At 45.8% G+C, this 19205-nt stretch overlaps 1 protein-coding gene across 1 annotated transcript; it reads right to left on the bottom strand.

Annotated features, from left to right (window-relative positions):
• Positions 1-4989: 4989 nt before the first annotated feature.
• LOC135534944 (vesicle transport through interaction with t-SNAREs homolog 1B-like) lies at positions 4990-15414 on the bottom strand. The gene is made up of 4 exons (XM_064961728.1): positions 15352-15414; positions 8005-8063; positions 6603-6788; positions 4990-6037 (listed from the first exon to the last, which is right to left on the bottom strand). Exons 1-4 carry the CDS (start codon positions 15380-15382, stop codon positions 5753-5755), a joined length of 561 nt encoding a protein of 186 aa, XP_064817800.1. The 5' UTR covers positions 15383-15414; the 3' UTR covers positions 4990-5752.
• Positions 15415-19205: the final 3791 nt, after the last annotated feature.

Below are 19205 nucleotides of genomic sequence, written 5' to 3'. Positions count from 1 at the left end.
CCCTTTGCCTTGATGACAGCTTTGCACACTCTTGGCATTCTCTCAACCAGCTTCATGAGGTAGTCACCTGGAATGCATTTCAATTAACAGGTGTGCCTTCTTAAAATAATTAGTTGAATTTCTTTCCTCAATGTGTTTCAGTCAATCAGTTGTGTTGTGACAAGGTAGGGGTGGTATACAGAAGATAGCCCTATTTGGTAAAAGACCAAGTCCATATTATGGCAAGAACAGCTCAAATAAGCAAAGAGAAAAAGACATGAAGGTCAGTCAATACGGAACATATCAAGCACTGCGATGAAACTGCTCTCATGAGGACCGCCACAGGAAAGGAAGACCAAAAGTTACCTCTGCTGCAGAGAATAAGTTATTTTTTTATTTCACCTTTATTTCACTCGGCAAGTCAGTTAAGGACAAATTCTTATTTTCAATGATGGCCTAGGAACAGTGGGTTAACTGCCTGTTCAGGGCCAGAACGACAGATTTGTACCTTGTCAGCTCAGGGATTTGAACTTACAACCTTCGGTTACTAGTCCAACACTCTAACCACTAGGCTACACTGCCGTCGTCATTAGAGTTACCAACCTCAGAAATTACAGCCCAAATAAATGCTTCAGACTTCAAGTAACCGATACATCTCCAAAATCAACTGTTCAGAGGAGACTGTGTGAATCAGGCCGTTATGGTCGAATTGCTGCAAAGAAACCACTACTAGAGGACACCAATAAGAAGAGACTTACTTGGGCCAAGAAACACGAGCAATGGACATTTGTCATTTTTGGTGCCAACTGCCTTTGTGAGATGCGGTGAACGGATGACCTCCGCATATTGCTGCGCCCGAGGGAGAGTTTCTCATGATAAGCTGTAGACCACACTACCTACCGAGAGAGTTTTCATCTGTATTCTTTGCAGCAGTTTTACATACCACCACAGTCAGAGGCACTAAGACAGCATCAGCATTGAATGAGCTGTATTCCGCCATAAGCAAACAAAGAAAATGCTCATCCAGAGGTAGCGCCCTAGTGGCCGGACTTTAATGCAGGGAAAAGTACATTTGTTTTACCAAATTTCTATCAGCATATTAAATGTGCAACCAGAGGAAAATAACTCTGGACCCCTTTACTCCACACACAGAGACGCATAAAAAAAAGCTCTCCCTCGCCCTCCATTTGGAAAATCTGACCATAATTCCATCCTACTGATTCCTGCTTACAAGTAAAAATTAAAGCACGAAGCACCAGTGACTAGATCAATAACAAAAGTGGTCAGATGAAGCAGAGCCTAAGCTACAGGACTGTTTTGCAGTACAGACTGGAATATGTTCCGGGATTCCTCAATGGCATTGAGGAGTACACCACGCGTGTCATTGGCTTCATCAATAAGTGCATGCTGTAGTGGGCTGTCTATCAGAGACACATGCTGTCGGGCTGTCTATCAGAGACATGCTGTAGTGGGCTGTCTATCAGGAGACATGCTGTCGTGGGCTGTCTATCAGAGACATGCTGTGAGTGGGCTGTCTATCAGAGACATGCTGCAGTGGGCTGTCTATCAGAGACATGCTGTAGTGGGCTGTCTATCAGAGACATGCTGCAGTGGGCTGTCTATCAGAGACATGCTGTAGTGGGCTGTCTGTCAGAGACATGCTGTAGTGGGCTGTCTATCAGAGACATGCTGTAGTGGGCTGTCTGTCAGAGACATGCTGTAGTGGGCTGTCTGTCAGAGACATGCTGTAGTGGGCTGTCTATCAGAGACATGCTGTAGTGGGCTGTCTATCAGAGACATGCTGTAGTGGGCTGTCTGTCAGAGACATGCTGTAGTGGGCTGTCTGTCAGAGACATGCTGTAGTGGACTGTCTATCAGAGACATGCTGTAGTGGGCTGTCTATCAGAGACATGCTGTAGTGGGCTGTCTATCAGAGACATGCTGTCGTGGACTGTCTATCAGAGACATGCTGTAGTGGGCTGTCTATCAGAGACATGCTGCAGTGGGCTGTCTATCAGAGACATGCTGTAGTGGGCTGTCTGTCAGAGACATGCTGTAGTGGGCTGTCTATCAGAGACATGCTGTAGTGGGCTGTCTATCAGAGACATGCTGTAGTGGGCTGTCTATCAGAGACGTGCTGTAGTGGGCTGTCTATCAGAGACGTGCTGTAGTGGGCTGTCTATCAGAGACATGCTGTAGTGGGCTGTCTATCAGAGACATGCTGTAGTGGGCTGTCTATCAGAGACATGCTGTAGTGGGCTGTCTATCAGAGACATGCTGTAGTGGGCTGTCTATCAGAGACATGCTGTCGTGGACTGTCTATCAGAGACATGCTGTAGTGGACTGTCTATCAGAGACATGCTGTAGTGGACTGTCTATCAGAGACATGCTGTAGTGGACTGTCTATCAGAGACATGCTGTAGTGGACTGTCTATCAGAGACATGCTGTCAGACACATATAATGGTTAGCTTAGCTTTAATATTGCAGATAGATTGTGTAATGTAATGGTTAGCTTATCTTAACTTTAATACTACATTTCAATAATATAAACACATGACTTGAATTTGTTTTCATATTAATTTGGCTATTTTAGGTTAAGTTGGACTATAGCCCTTTGAAAACCTGGTCTCAAAACAATGCTGAACTTTTTTGTTATCAGTATTTCTGTCCCTAACCCCTCCTCCTCAGTCCCTAACCCCTCCTCCTCAGTCCCTAACCCCTCCTCCTCAGTCCCTAACCCCTCCTCCTCAGTCCCTAACCCCTCCTCCTCAGTCCCTAACCCCTCCTCCTCAGTCCCTAACCCCTCCTTCTTTCAACTTCGGCCACAGAGAGACAGTACCAAAGATAAAACACCACACAAAAATACATTTAAAAACCACATTTATATCAATTCATTACTTTCTGTTATTGTTAGTACATGTCAATGGGTATATCTATAGAGGGAATTCATTAGTGGAGAATGCATATTTTTAATTTCATGCATTTCAATGAAAGACTATGAGTAGTTCACAAAGTTAGCATGGATGAATCCTTCAACTGCTCAGCCCTCAAGGTGTTGTCATAACAGCAGCATTAGTCGTAGAGTTCATATATATTTATTTATACATATTTTACCTCCTTTTTTTTCTCCCCAATTGGTAGTTACAGTCTTGTCTCATACGGGAGAGGATAAGGTCGAGAGCCGTGCATCCTGGGAAACACGACCCAGCCACAACGCACACACTTAACCCGGAAGCCAACCGCATCGATGTGTCAGCAACCGTGTCAGTGTGCATTGCGCCCGGGCCCACAACAGGAGTCGCTGGTGCGCGATGTGACAAGGACATCCCTGCCGGCCAAACCCTCCCTTAACCCAGACGACACTGGGCCAATTGTGCGCCGTCCCATGGGTCTCCCGGTCGCGGCCGGCTGCGACAAAGCCTGGGCTCGAACCCAGCATCTCTAGTGGCACAGCTAGCACTGCGATGCAGAGCCTGAGACCACTGCGCCACTCGGAAGGCCCCTACAGCAGTAGAGTTCTATGTCGAGACTAAGAGTAAAGGAGCATGGGTAGGATTGATGAGGCCTTAGCAGTAGAGTTCTATGTCGAGACTAAGAGTAAAGGAGCATGGGTAGGATTGATGAGGCCTTTAACGCTCAGACCTGAGACAAAAACACACACACAAAAAAAAAAAAGCATCCTACACAGCAACTTCGAGTCAGTACATAAACAACTGCAGAAACTTCTTCGTGATAAAGTGTGGACAGAACCAAGGGAGTTCACTCCTGTATCAGACAACAACATTAACAAGTCTGTATCAGATCAATGTCCAGTATTCATATAACGTTCCTGGGTTCAGTCGGTCCGGTCCGGTACATCCTGGATTGAAACACGGCTGGGTTACACTCCCGTCCTGAAGAACAGAAACGATCATTCTTTCTCACACTGTTCCTTATCTTCAGTCAAGAAACCGTGCTGTGTCCTCGCTGAGCACTCCCCAGGCCCATGGATATATTACAAGAGTTTAGTGGTTTAGCTCAGGTCAGGAACAGCATAGTGAGGCATATGTGGACGAGGGGGGGGAGAAAGAGAGAGAGAGAACAGGGAGAGGAGAAAGGACAGAAAGAGAGGAGAGAGGACAGGAGAGGAGAGAGGACAGAAAAGAGAGGAGAGGAGAGGAGAAAGGACAGAAAAGAGAGGAGAAAGGACAGAGAGAGGACAGGGAGGGGAGAGAGGACAGGGGAGAGGGAGAGGACAGGGAGAGGAGAGAGGACAGAAAAGGAGAGGAGAGGACAGGGAGAGGAGAGGAGGGACAGGGGAGAGGGAGAGAGGACAGGGAGAGGAGAGAGAGGACAGGGAGGGAGAGAGGACAGGGGAGGGAGAGAGGACAGGGGAGAGAGGACAGAAAAGAGAGGAGAGAGGACAGGGAGAGGAGAGAGGACAGGGAGAGGAGAGAGGACAGGGAGAGGAGAGAGGACAGGGAGGAGAGAGGACAGGGAGAGAGGAGAGAGGACAGGGAGAGGAGAGAGAGGACAGGGAGAGGAGAGAGGACAGGGGAGAGGACAGGGAGAGAGCTTTGCTGGCGCTGTCTGCGACCTGTATTGCTTGCTGATGCGTCACCTCCCTACTGCGGAAGAACTTGAGGTAGACGACTGCACCCAGGATGCCCAGCTCCATCAGCATGATGACGGATAACAACAGCTTGTTGGTCATCAGTCTAAAAGAGGAGGACAGACACACACACAGCAACTCAATGACGGAGGACAGATTCAACAAACTGAAGAAGAAGAATTTTATTTTTTCTCAAAAGAGGCCTCTATTGCGAGGAAATAGTACTCAATTAGAATAACCTGTATAAATACAGACGCCATTTTACACTAACATGAGGACATGGACCATAGTGGAACAGCTGTCCAGAGCCTGTCTGACTCACCGTCGAGACATGGCTCGTAGGAGATCTTCCTGCTCCGGCTGAGGTTCTCCCCAGTACATGACCAGCTAACAGGTGGAACACAACAACGAAAGACAACGACAGGTCATCAGAACTCAACATCTTCTCTTTTCAAAATAAACTCTTTGACGGTTATGATTCCAGCTAACAGGTGGAACACAACAACGAAAGACAACGACAGGTCATCAGAACTCAACATCTTCTCTTTTCAAAAAAAAAAAACTCTGACGGTTATGATTCCAAGAACGTCTCAAATTGCTCCCTCCCCTTTATATTTAATGATCTGATAAGTCTGGATCCACCATTTTGTTTACACTGTACAGATCTGTGAACATCGAAGGGTTGGGAGAGACTCGGGACCAGGCTGCCATAGTTCTGACATGAAGGCCACAAAGACTCTCTGATTAGAGTGCTGATCTAGGATCTGTCCATATCATATTTTATTTTACCTTTATTTAACCAGGCAAGTCTGTTGAGAACAAATTCTTATTTTCAATGACGGCTTAGGAACAGTGGGTTAACTGCCTTCTTCAGGGGCAGAATGACAGATTTTTACCTTGTCAGCTCGGGGATTCAATCTTGCAACCTCCCAGTGGTTAGAGCGTTGGACTGGTAACTGAAAGTTTTCATGTTCAAATCCCCGAGCTGACAAGGTACAAATCTGTCGTCCTGCCCCTGAACAGGCAGTTAACCCACTGTTCCTAGGCCACCATTTGTTCTTAACTGACTTCCCTAGTTAAATAAAGGTAAAATAAATCAAACTAGACCAACGCTCTAACCACTAGGCTAACTGCCGCTCATCTCATTCATTCTGATCTAGGATCTGTCCAGATCATCTCATTCAATCTGATCTAGGATCTGTCCAGATCATCATCTTCTCAATCAGAGCCTTGTGTCTCCAGAGCTTCCCAATCAGAGCCTTGTGTCTACAGACCTTCCCAATCCCACTCACTCGGTCTCTGGTGCGGTCCAGCTGTTCTCTCTGCTCTCCCAGCTCCTCAATGATGTCCACGCCGATCTGGTCTGTCTCTGCGGCGATGCGCTGACTCCTCTCTATACTCTGACTGGCGTTGTTCAGGTGCTCGTGTCCCTGGATCAGCAAGGCCCTCTGAGACTGAAGCTGGGTCTGAAAACAAACAGATAATAAAATCAATCAATTAATCAATACCTGCACGGAAAGTGCAATAAGCTGTCAGTTGAACGTAAGCCCTGAATATATAATTTTATTGTGTTTCAGGAACGTTGTCTTGTAATATCTCAACAGCATCACCACATATCAGGGCTGTGTGGTCTTAGCCACTACCAGTTGTAACTGACACCACTCATCCTACTGTAAGGCTACTGTGCGCTTGTTTATTCCACGTGTAACTCTGTTGTTGTTGTTGTTGTTTTCTGTCGCATTGCTATGCTTTATCTTGGCCAGGTCGCAGTTGTAAATGAGAACTTTTTCTCAATTAGTTTGCCTGGTTAAATAAAAGGTGAAATAAAATAAAATAAAAATGGTGAATGGATGGTGTATGTAAACATCTCCAGGCTGAAGTTCCCTCTCGGTACAGATCTAGGAGCAGCTTCCCTTCCTGCAATTCTAACATTAACCATTATTAGGGAAAAATGCTAAACTGACCCCAGATCAGTGTCTCTCAGGGGCAACTTTACCCTCCTTGAACCAACGTAAGTCAGTCTAGACTCACGCTGTGTTCGTTCTGAGAGGAGTAGATGCCGTAGGCGCCCTCTGCTGGCCGGGTAGAGGACAGGTCAGAGCTCTTCACCTCTCTCTGGAGCTTCCCCAGGTCTCTGCGGAACAGACGCAGCCTGGTGGACATGGCGTTCCGGTAGGACGAGGGAACACCGATCAACTCCTGCTCCATCCCCTGCAGCTGGAGATTCACCAGGAGAAACATTTCATACCCCTCTAAAAATGACATTATAGCTGCCCTCGGCTCCAGCCTTTGCAACCTAATGTGTTTATGTATGAATGAATGAGTGTATATATATATATAACGCTCCGATCCGGTGACGGAAAACGGGGTAAATTGGTACTTCATGGGGTCCCTTGGCCCAGCCTCTGGACTGTGTTTGGGACAGTGGCCAGTGGCAAAAACTCCCTATTGGTCGGGCGGAGAAACCCGGGGAGGACCTGGCTCCTTGGAGTGGCTGGATATATATATAGAGAGATAGATGTGTGTATCTATATCTGGCTCCTTGGTGTGGCCCTTCCTCTGAGGCTGTACTGGGTCAAGAGATATAGATACACACACATCTATCTCTATCTCATATATATATATATATATATATATATATATATATATATAGATAGATACACACACATCTATCTCTCATATATATATATTTATATATGAGATATAGATACACACACATCTATCTCTATCTCATATATATATATATATATTTATATATGAGATATAGATACACACACATCTATCTCTCTCATATATATATATTTATATATGAGATATAGATACACACACATCTATCTCTATATATATATATATATGAGATATAGATACACACACATCTATATCTATCTCATATATCTATATGAGATAGATGTGTGTGTATCTATATATATATGAGATAGATGTGTGTGTATCTATATATATGTATGTATGTGTGTATGTGTGTATGTGTGTATGTGTGTATGTGTGTGTGTGTGTGTGTGTGTATGTGTGTGTGTGTGAGAGTGTGTGTGTGAGTGACACACACAGTAGATGTTGGGTACTGAAGAAAAAAAAAAACACACAATCTCATCTGGATTAATACAATATTGTTCAATAGAAACAGTTAAATTAGTGAAATGTTAACCCATGTTATTGTAGTACTAGTTCATTCCTTCAACTCTATGCCAGTAGAGCATTTCCATCTGATCCAAGGCTTTATGAGTAAACAACAACCGATCAGGTTATTACTGTCTACCGTGTTTCACTACCAGATCACTAGTACCAGCCAACGGACATTTAGAATAATCTGCTAGAATTTTTTTTTATAGCTATAAAATCGATACAGATGAGATTTGCGACAGATCGCTTTCCCCCAAGTGTAACATATACAATAAAATACCAAATGGCCGCTTACCACTTCCACTGCCTCTCCGTGTCTTTCGTCAAAAGTTCTCACCAACCTCTTCTTCTCCTCTGTAAAACAGGAACACCTCTGTGTTCAATTTATTTATTTGTTTTTTTTAAAGGCTGAGCTGCACTGTTTTGTTTGGTGTTTACTTTGAAAAAATTATTTTCTAAATGTCCCTTATGATATGCAAAGCATACCTAGGCACCAATGTGTCATGAACAACATTAGCTTGAGCAACACTCGTGGAATAGCGGGTTCGCCTTCAAAATAAAAAAGTCTCCCGTTGAAACTGACGCAAACGGATACAAATAGTGGAATTATGACACCATTGTAGTTGGAATAGATTTAATTTAAATAGATGTGACTGTGGATTACAATGTTTGTTTCCAACATCAGGGCTGTTTTCCTAAAATTATTTAAATCCACCTTGTGTTTTGTTTCCTTCAAAATAAAATAAAAAACTAGATTTGTCACATCCGCTGAATACAACAGGTATAGTAGACCTTACCGTGAAATGCTTACTTTACAAACCCTTAACCAACAAGAAGAGTTAAGAAAATATTTACCAAATAAACAAAAGTTTTCAAAAATTATAAAAGTAACAGTGTAAACTGTGTCACTACAGATTGTAGGTTCGAGTCCAGACTCTGTCACATCAGGCCGCGACCGAGAGACCCATGGGCGGCGTATAATTGGCATTTTCCGGGTTAGAGGATGGGATTTCCTTGTCCCATCGCGCATTATAGCGTCTCCTGTGGCGGGCCGGGAGCAGTGCGCTGACACGGTCGCCAGGTATACGGTGTTTCCTCCGACACATTGGTGCGGCTGGCTTCCGGGTTAAGTGGGCATTGTGTCAGAAGCAGTGTGGCTGTGGGCTGGGCTGTGTTTCGGGAGGACACACTGCTCTTTGGCCTTCGCTCTCCCGAGTCCGCACTGAGTCGCAGCGATGAGACAAGACTGTAACTACCAATACCACGAAATTGGGGAGAAATGGTTCAAAAATGGCTGTTAAGAAGCCTCTTGGTCCTCGACTGGTGCTCCGGTACCACCTTTCCATGCGGTGGCAGAGAGAACAGTCTATTATGGACGCTGCACAACAGTCTATTATGGACACTGTGCAACAGTCTTATCATCGACGTCTGTGCAACAGTCTATTATGTGGACGCTGTACGACAGTCTATTATGGGACGTCTGGGACAACAGTCTATTGTGGACGCTGCACGACAGTCTATTGTGGACGCTGCACGACAGTCTATTATTATGGACGCTGTACGACAGTCTATTATGGACGCTGCACGACAGTCTATTGTGGACGCTGCACAACAGTCTATTATGGACGCTGTACAACAGTCTATTATGGACGCTGTAAAACAGTCTATTATGGGGCGGCAGGGTAGCCTAGTGGTTAGAGCGTTGGACTAGTAACCGAAAGGTTGCAAGTTCAAACCCGAGCTGACAAGGTACAAATCTGTCGTTCTGCCCTGAACAGGCAGTTAACCCACTGTTCCTAGGCCGTCATTGAAAATAAGAATTTGTTCTTAACTGACTTGCCTAGTAAAATAAAAGGTAAAATAAATTTAAAAATTATGGACGCTGTATAAACTGCCGTAGTTCTGCTGGTATTCAGCGTGCGTTGAACTTTTCCCACTTCCTGTAAATGACGGGCGATTGCTCAGCCGCCATCAGTTCAAGATATATAAGCGCTAGCTTATGCTAGCTTAGCATAAGCATTGGGTTAACACCGTTAAGGTGACCGTGTCAGAGGTGAGATGAATAATGCCTTGCTTTCAGAGATGTGCATTTCCAAGTCAAAAGGATGCGTTATCTGTCCCTGCCACCATTTCTTTAAATCCTCTGTTCTCTGTGAGGGAGACGGGTTAGTGGTGGCCTGTGTTAACCTGCTAGCATAGCATGATTAAGATATTAGTGTTAATGACAGTGGATGTCCTGTTGCTGGTCCTCTACCACCACCTCAACAGGGGGGTCAGTTACCACCACCTCAACAGGGGGAGATGTGACCTGTTACCACCACCTCAACACTGCCCACTCTCAACAGGGGGTCAGAGGGCTGTGACCTGTTACCACCACCTCAACAGGGGGTCAGAGGGCTGTGACCTGTTACCACCACCTCAACAGGGGGTCAGAGGGCTGTGACCTGTTACCACCACCTCAACAGGGGGTCAGAGGGATGTGACCTGTTACCACCACCTCAACAGGGGGTCAGGAGGGCTGTGACCTGTTACCACCACCCTCAACAGGGGGTCAGAGGGCTGTGACCTGTTACCACCACCTCAACAGGGGGTCAGAGGGCTGTGACCTGTTACCACCACCTCAACAGGGGGTCAGAGGGCTGTGACCTGTTACCACCACCTCAACAGGGGGTCAGAGGGCTGTGACCTGTTACCACCACCTCAACATGGTGCTCCGTGCTGTGGTTACCAGAGAGAACATGGTCTATCACTCAGGGTGGCTGAAGTCTATGACAATTTTATGAGCTGTCCTCTGACACCGCTTATTATATAGGGTCCTGGACGGCAGGAAGCTTAGCCTCTAGTGATGTAGTGGGCCGTACGCACTACCCTCTGTAGGTGACTTGCGATCAGATGCCGAGCAGTTGCCATAAAAAGGCGGTGATGCAACCGGTCAGGATGCTCTCGATGGTGCAGCTGTAGAACTTTCTGAGGATCTGGGGACCCATGCCAAATCTTTTCAGTCTCCTGGGGGGGGGAAAAGGTTTTGGGTCAAGTCCTCTTCACGACTATCTTGGTGTGTTTGGACCATGATAGTTTGTTGGTGATGTTGACACCAAGGAACTATAAACTCCCCGACTCCGCTCTACTACGACTAAGTACACACCCCTGAGGGGCCCCCGTGTTGAGGATCAGCGTGGCAGGACGTGTTGTTACCTGCCCTCACCACCAGGGGGCGGCTCAAAGTCCAGGATCCAGTTGCAGAGGGAGGTGTTTAGTCCCAGGGTCCTTACCTTAAAGATGAGCTTCGTGGGCACTCACGGTGTTGAACGCTGAGCTGTCAGCCTGTATTTTGTCCAGGTGGGAATGCATTTTGTCCAGGTGGGAAACGACAGTGTGAGTTCTTAAGCTATTAAAAAATAATCTGTTGAAATAGCACTGTGGATTTATAGACTTCAGATTTGCAAAGGGGACATAATTATATTGCAATGTACAGCTCTTTCTCACTGGACCTTGGGTCCAATGAAATGAGGTATCAGTTTACTCAGTGACACTCACAGATCATAACTGTGAAGGGTTTACACAAATATCAGCTCTTGCAGGACATTAACTTTGGGAAATCACCTCACTATTCAGTCTATTGTGAGTATTGACAATCTTTTGCAACGTAGAGCCTTACCTATGGATCTGATGGTCCATGAAATGAGGAGGCCCCTCTGGGGTGAGTGCTTAGTCCCCTCCTGTATTCCCGTGACTTCGTGGCCAAACACGACTCAAACACCATCATGAAGTTTGCAGATGACACAACGGTGGTAGGCCTGATCGCCAATGAAAGCCTATAGGGAGGTGGGAGACCTGCCATCTCTCCCCCCGTGAACTGGATCCTGACTTCCTGACGGGCCGCCCCCCAGGTGGTGAGGGTAGGGCACACATGTGCCACACTGATCCTCAACATTGAGCTCCCCAGGGTGCGTGCTTAGCTCCTGTACTCCCCTGTTCACCCACGACTGTGTGGCCAGGCACGACTCCAACTCCATCATTAAGTTTGCTGATGACACAACAGTTGTAGGCCTGATCACCAACAAGGGAGGCAGCCTATAGGGATGAGGCCAGACCTGCAGTGTGGTGCTGCACATGTCCTCCCACTGGCTGCAGACAAAGAGATTATCGTGACACAGGAAAAGGAGGCTGAGCACGCCCCATTGAGATCGATTGAGCGGTGAGACGCCCACATCACTTCAGAACCCAGCCAAGGTCCAAACACACTCAACACAGTCAGAAGACGACAACGCTCTTCCTTCAGAGCCAAAAGATTACATAAAGCATCAGATCCTCAGGAAGTTCTACAGTTGCCAAGATCTTGACTGGCTGCATCATTTCATGGTTAGGCAAGGCGCTATAGAGCTAGTGTGTACGGCCCAGTAGTCACTGGTTGCCATCCAGGACCTCTATACCAGGCGGTGTCAGAGGAAGGACCTAAAAATTGTCAAAGATTCCAGCCACCCTAGTCATAGACTGTTCTCTCTGCTACTGCCAAGCAAGTGGTACCGACACACCAAGTCTGTAACCAACAGGACCCTGAACAGCTTCTACCCCCAAGTCATGAGACATCTAAACAAGAATGCTAAATAGTTAACCAAGTCGCTACCTGGACTATCTGCATTGACCCTTTTTGTACAAACTCTTGACTCATCACATACACTGCTGCTGCTACTGTTTATTATCGATCCTGTTGCCTAGTCACTTAATTCTAAATAGTTAACCAAGTCACTACCTGGACTATCTTCAATGACCCCCTTTTTTTTTTTTTTTACTCATCACACGCTACTGTCTACCTTTTAACATCAACGACATCACACCTGGCCAGACCCCCATGCTCACCCCCACCCACCCCTGTAATCTCCAGCCCCCGCATACATCTGCCATACGGCCTCAAACTGCACCATTTTGTCTCTCTCCCTCGACCGAGCACTTTTCAACATTTCGATAAGGCATTTGACCATTGAGTATTGGTTGATGTCCAGTTTACATATTTTCAAGATGATTGACAGAGAATGTTTCTTCCCCATCGGGAATCTCACGTCCTGAAACACGCTGACAAACGGAGTAAGATTTACAATGTAATACTTCTGAAAACCAAATGTCTAACTTCTATAGTTTTTATTTACCTATCCTTGTTGATTAGTGACTTTATTCCTAGTTATATGTACATATCTACCTCAAACCCCTGCACATTGACTCAGTACTGGTACCCTGTGTATATAGCCTAGTTATCATTACTCAGTACTGGTACCCTGTGTATATAGCCTAGTTATCATTACTCAGCATCAGTAAATTCCCAGGAGCCCAGTTATCATCATCAGTACCGTACCCAGGTAGCTCAGTTATCACCATTACCCTGGCGACTCAGTACTGGCATCCCAGGTATAACCTAGTTATCATTGCTTGTTACTTATTTCTTCAGCTCTCCTGAGGTTGAAGAGGCACTTAAGGCGCTCTTCTTCACGCTGTCTGGGTGGCGTAATTCATTTCACTTGTCCGCATGTGCATATTAATATAATCGCTTCACTAATCAGTGAGAGTTTGTTTCCCTGACACCAGACTCCCAGGCCTCACTCTCCTCCCTGTAGGCTGTCGCGTCGCTGCTGGTAATCAAGCCCACCACTGCAGTGTCGTCTGCAGACTTGATGATTGAGTTGGAGGCGTGCATGGCCACGCAGTCATGGGTGAACAGGAGTACAGGAAGGGGCTGAGCACGCACCTTGTGGGGCCCCCAGTGTTGAGGATCAGCGGTGGAGATGCTGTTACCTACCCTCACACCACCTGGGGCGGCCCATCAGGAAGTCCAGGATCCAGTTGCACAGGGCGAGGTTCAGACCCAGGGTCTCAAGCTTGATGACGAGTTTGGAGGGTACTATGGTGTTGAATGCTGAGCTGTAGTTGATGAACAGCATTCTCACATAGGTATTCCTCTTGACCAGATGGGTTAGGGCAGTGTGCAGTGTGGTTGCATCGTCTGTGAACCTTTTGGGGCGGTAAGCAAATTGGAGTGGGTCTAGGGTGTCAGGTAGGGTGGGTGATATGGTCCTTGACTAGTCTCTCAAAGCACTTCATGATGACGGAAGTGAGTGAAACAGGCGGTAGTCGTTTAGCTCAGTTACCTTCGCTTTCTTGGGAACAGGAACAATGGTGGCCATTTTGAAGCATGTGGGCACAGCAGACTGGGATGAGTTGATTGAATATGTCCGTAAACACACCAGCCAGCTGGTCTGCACTCTGGGACGCGGCTGGGGATGCCGTCTGGGACGGCAGCCTTGCGGTTAACACATTTAAATGTTTTACTCATGTCGGCTGCAGTGACGGAGAGCCCGCAGGTTTTGGTAGCGGGCTGTGTCAGTGGCACTGTATTGTCCACAAAGCGAGCAAGAAGTTTAGTTTGTCTGGGAGGAAGAAATCATGGTCTGTGAAGGGGCTGGTTTTCCTTTTTGTAGTACGTGATTGACTGTAGACCCTGCCACATACCTCTCGTGTCTGAGCCGTTGAATTGCGACTCTACTTTGTCTCTATACTGACGCGCTTAGCCTGTTTGATTGCCTTGGAGGGAATAGCTACACTGTTTGTATTCGGTCATGTTTCCGGTCACCTTGCCCTGATTAAAAGCAGGGGTACATGTACATACCACCTCAATCAGCCTGACTAATCGGTGTCTGTATATAGTCTCGCTACTGTCATTTTTCACTGACTTTTTACTGTTGTTTTTATTTCTTTACTTACCTATTGTTCACCTAATACCTTTTTTGCACTATTGGTTTGAGCCTGTAAGTAAGCATTTCACTGTAAGGTCTACTACACCTGTTGTATTCGGCGCACGTGACAAATAAACTTTGATTTGTGACAAAGGATTTGGACACCCAGAGTATGGAACCTGGTGGTGAGTACTGCAACCGAGGACAGACTATTTTTATTTCTACACGCTTCAGCACTCGGTGGTCCCATTCTGTGAGCTTGTGTGGCCTGCCACTTCGCTGCTGAGCCGTTGTTGCTCCTAGACATTTCCACTTCACAATAAAAGCACTTACAGTTGACCGGGGCAGCTCTAGCAGAGGAAAAATTTGACGAACTGACTTGTTGGAAAGGTGGCATCCTTACGACGGTGCCAAGTTGAAAGTCAAATGAGCTCTTCAGTAAGGCCATTCTACAGCATGGCTGATTGCATGACTGTGTACTCGATTTTATGCCAATATACCACGGCTAAGGGCTGTTCTTTAAGCACGACGCAACACGGAGTGCCTGGACACAGCCCATAGCCGTGGTATATTGGTCATATATCACAAACCCCAGATGTGCCTTATTGCTATTATAAACTGGTTACCAATGTAAATTAGAGCAGTACAAATAAACGTGTTGTCATACCCGTGGTATACGGTCTGATATTCCACGGCTGTCGGCTAATCAGCATTCAGGGCTCGAACCACCCAGTGTAAAAATTTACATTTATTTGATAGCAACCATATTTTGTACATTTAACAGCAGTGGGCGGCTAAGCAGAAGTAAAGCCTTAAAGCAAGACAACAGGAGGGTCAGCTAATGGTTTACATTGGATTGGAGCGATATTTAGAATGCAAAATACATATTTACAGATGCAAATTCAACTGTTTTTTACCTCCTTGACATTTCAGTAATCTGTCAGGCATCAACTTCAGTTCGTCATAAAGGGATTTGAAGATCTCCTGAAACCTTCCAGAAGCTCTTCCGATGACATTTTTGCTTTATTTTAGCAGCAGGATTTGTGTTTTCAATTGTCCGTTTCTTTCTTGACAACACAAACGCCCAAATATTAGAAAATTAAACTGTTAATGCATCATGCATGATGACAATAATAAACTAAATATAAGGTCCTAAAGGTCTCCTTCCGCATAATTCTGATGCATTACATGTCGGTAACACTGCTAAAGTGAATCATGCTAATTATCACGAATGAAATGTCAAATTACATGCTTTTAAAATCAAGTAACTTCAAATGTTTGACAGCAGCGTATGTTGTACTTCTAATATGAATAATGTTTTTAATTAATTGGTTAAAACTGAAATAATATGTCAGATATTTATACGGGCATTGAAAAGGTAACTTTCACTGGTGCATTGTGGTCAATGTCGTTCTTATAATAATCATAACTGATATATTTACCATCTTTCAGATGAATTATTGTTTTCATCTAAGGGGAATATGTAGACTAGTATCTTACAAACTAAATAGCAGTTATTAGATTCAACTTCACTTTCGTTTTTTTGTTTTCTTTAAAACATAATAAATAAATAAAAATCCACAATTAATATGTGGGGAAAGAAAACTACAATCCCAGGTTCCATTGAACGAACATCTGTGACACAACCCATCCACCTATATACACTTCACCATAAAGTTTGACATCTCAGATCAGCTGTGTGGTCGCTGGAGCACAGAACCATGATGGAACAGCAGTGAGGAAAACCAACGAGAGAGTGGACCCGTTTCATGATGGTGCTCGTCTTGATTGTCGCAGGTCTTGTGGTTGTCGCGCTGCTCATGGTTTTATTCGCACCCTACATTCGGTAAGAATGAGCGGCGTATGTTCGAGGCTATAGCCGATGCATCATCCGTTACTATGCTTGGCATCTCATATTGCCTAATTAGTCGAACAATGATTGTCATTGTCAGGCTACCGAAAAACGAAGAGATTGTGACAGGCAATTCGGTCGCTAAATGAATCGACATCAGTGTTGATGATTACATTTTTTTTTTATTATTTCTCTGCGATAATAAAGCCCAAAGAAACACCTTTTTCCCCCCGTAACGAAGACAACCTTCTTCAGTACAATATTAATTTGTTGTTGTTTGGACTAAAGGCTCGAAATGCACTGTCAATTGAATATGATCCAATTGTGAATTATTGGCATCTCATATTGCCTTAATTAGTCGGACAATGATTGTCATTGTCAGGCGACCTGTACCGCTGAATGATGCAGATGAGTAGGCTGGAGCGCTATCATATTAATGAATATGCATATAAGAAGCGTTGCGCGCGTGGTTGGAGTTTAACCAATGGCTCGCGGAACATAATTTATCGGTAGCGAGCCAGGTTTTGTGGTGTAACTGTTGAACGAGTTAATGTTTGATCATTGTTGCCAGATTGATCCTTGCATATTGAGAAACCAGTATGTTTCATGTTAAATCGTAAATAAAAGTAATAAATAATAAATTTTCAAAAAATTGTTTTATACAATTTTAACCAGTAATCTCTTTTCCGTGTAGCCTGGGAGTGCATCCAAAATGACAGCCTATTCCCTATATCGATCCCTGGTCGACAGTAAGAGCTCTATGATCCCTGGTTGACAGTAGAGCTCTATGATCCCTGGTCGACAGTAGAGCCCTATGATCCCTGGTCGACAGTAGAGCTCTATGATCCCTGGTCGACAGTAGAGCTCTATGATCCCTGGTTGACCGTAGAGCTCCATGGGCCCTGGTCGACAGTAGAGCTCTATGATCCCTGGTCGACAGAATAGGGAGCCATTTTGTAACGCAGTCTGTGTGGACTTTTCACAATGTGCCAGGGCCAACCTTACCAACGTAGACAGAACAGCTACATACGTTGGATTTGAGATAATAACACCGATATATTTCCTGTCTGTCCAGGAAATACTCTGCAGGTGGAACATGTATGTCTATGGCCCGGTTGGACGGGGAAGACGGTCCTGATTACTGGAGCCAACACTGGCATTGGGAAGGAGACTGCTCTGGACCTGGCTATCAGAGGTGACTGACTGACACATACAGGGTCATATCCTGATACTCATACATGGTGTGGAGTCTATTCCTTGTCTCCTTTCCTTGCCTCCTTACATTCATCATCACACAGATATTGCCAGCCGGTGGAGATTAAGTAAAGAAACAGACTCAAATGGAACCTTTTCCTTATTTAGTGCACTACTCTGGGCCCTGTTCCTTATTTAGTGCACTACTCTGGGCCCTTTCCTTAGTGCACTACTCTGGGCCCTTTTCCTTATTTAGTGCACTACTCTGGGCCCTTTCCTTGGTGCACTACTCTCGGCCCTTTTCCTTATTTAGTGCACTACTCTGGGCCCTGTTCCTTATTTAGTGCACTACTCTGGGCCCTGTTCCTTATTTAGTGCACTACTCTGGGCCCTGTTTCCTTATTTAGTGCACTACTCTGGGCCCTGTTCCTTATTTAGTGCACTACTCTCGGCCCTGTTTCCTTATTTAGTGCACTACTCTGGGCCCTGTTCCTTATTTAGTGCACTACTCTGGGCCCTGTGCCTTATTTAGTGCACTACTCTGGGCCCGGTTCCTTATTTAGTGCACTACTCTGGGCCCGGTTCCTTATTTAGTGCACTACTCTGGGCCCTTTCCTTAGTGCACTACTCTGGGCCCTGTTCCTTATTTAGTGCACTACTCTGGGCCCTGTTCCATTAGTGCACTACTCTGGGCCCTGTTCCTTATTTAGTGCACTACTCTGGGCCCGTTCCTCACTTAGTGCACTACTCTGGGCCCTGTTCCTTATTTAGTGCACTACTCTGGGCCCTGTTCCTTATTTAGTGCACTACTCTGGGCCCTTTCCTTAGTGCACTACTCTGGGCCCTGTTCCTTATTTAGTGCACTACTCTGGGCCCTGTTCCTTAGTTAGTGCACTACTCTGGGCCCTGTTCCTTAGTTAGTGCACTACTCTGGGCCCTTGGCCAACAGTAATGCATATAGTCCCATTTGGTACGCACACCTGGTCTTCATCCTAATAGTAATTCATAGTGTGGCCTCATTGCGGTCCTTACCTCCTTTCATTCCTTACCTCCTTTCCTTACCTCCTGTCCTTACCTCCTGTCCTTCATGACCTCAACAATAACGATAGAAGGATGTAAAGGAAGAGGAGAGCTGGTGTTTTAAAAAGGAACACTGTGTCATCTATGCTGATTTATTGGTTATTGATTATTGTCTATTGCCAGGTGCGAGGGTGATCATGGCGTGCAGGGATGTGGAGAAGGGTGAGGCGGCCGCAGCATCGATACGACGCATCTACTGCAAGGCAAACGTAGAGGTCCGAGAGCTAGACCTGGCTGATACCAGCTCCATGCGGGCCTTCGCGCAACGCTTACTCAAGAGGTCAACCTACTACTTCAGATGCTTCTCAAATAGCACCCTATTCCCTATGTAGTGCGCTACTTTTGACCAGGGCCCATAGAGCTCTCAAATAAGGTGGCATTTGGGGCGCAAGCCATGTGACCTTTACATTTGGGGCGCAGGCCATGTGACCTTTACATTTGGGGCGCAGGCCATGTGACCTTTACATTTGGGCGCAGGCCATGTGACCTTACATTTGGGCGCAGGGCCATGTGACCTTTACATTTGGGCGCAGGCCATGTGACCTTTACATTTGGGCGCAGGCCATGTGACCTTTACATTTGGGGGCACAGGCCATGTGACCTTTACATTTGGGGCACGGGCCATGTGACCTTTGCATTTTGGGC

The sequence above is a fragment of the Oncorhynchus masou genome, unplaced genomic scaffold (assembly GCF_036934945.1).
Source record: "Oncorhynchus masou masou isolate Uvic2021 unplaced genomic scaffold, UVic_Omas_1.1 unplaced_scaffold_4207, whole genome shotgun sequence".
Lineage (NCBI taxonomy): Eukaryota > Metazoa > Chordata > Actinopteri > Salmoniformes > Salmonidae > Oncorhynchus > Oncorhynchus masou.
Note: the sequence above shows the minus strand (reverse complement) of the source record. Positions and strands in the feature narration are given on the sequence as shown.

Bases quoted from the DNA above. Each gene is read 5' to 3' on its own strand.
- LOC135534944 (XM_064961728.1), bottom strand. From the start codon at position 15,382: ATGCCTGACAGATTACTGAAATGTCAAGGAG. The intron at 8,064-15,351 runs GTAAAAAACAGT...CCTGTTTTACAG, and splicing joins ATTACTGAAATGTCAAGGAG to AGGAGAAGAAGAGGTTGGTG. The intron at 6,789-8,004 runs GTAAGCGGCCAT...GTGAATCTCCAG, and splicing joins ACGGAGAGGCAGTGGAAGTG to CTGCAGGGGATGGAGCAGGA.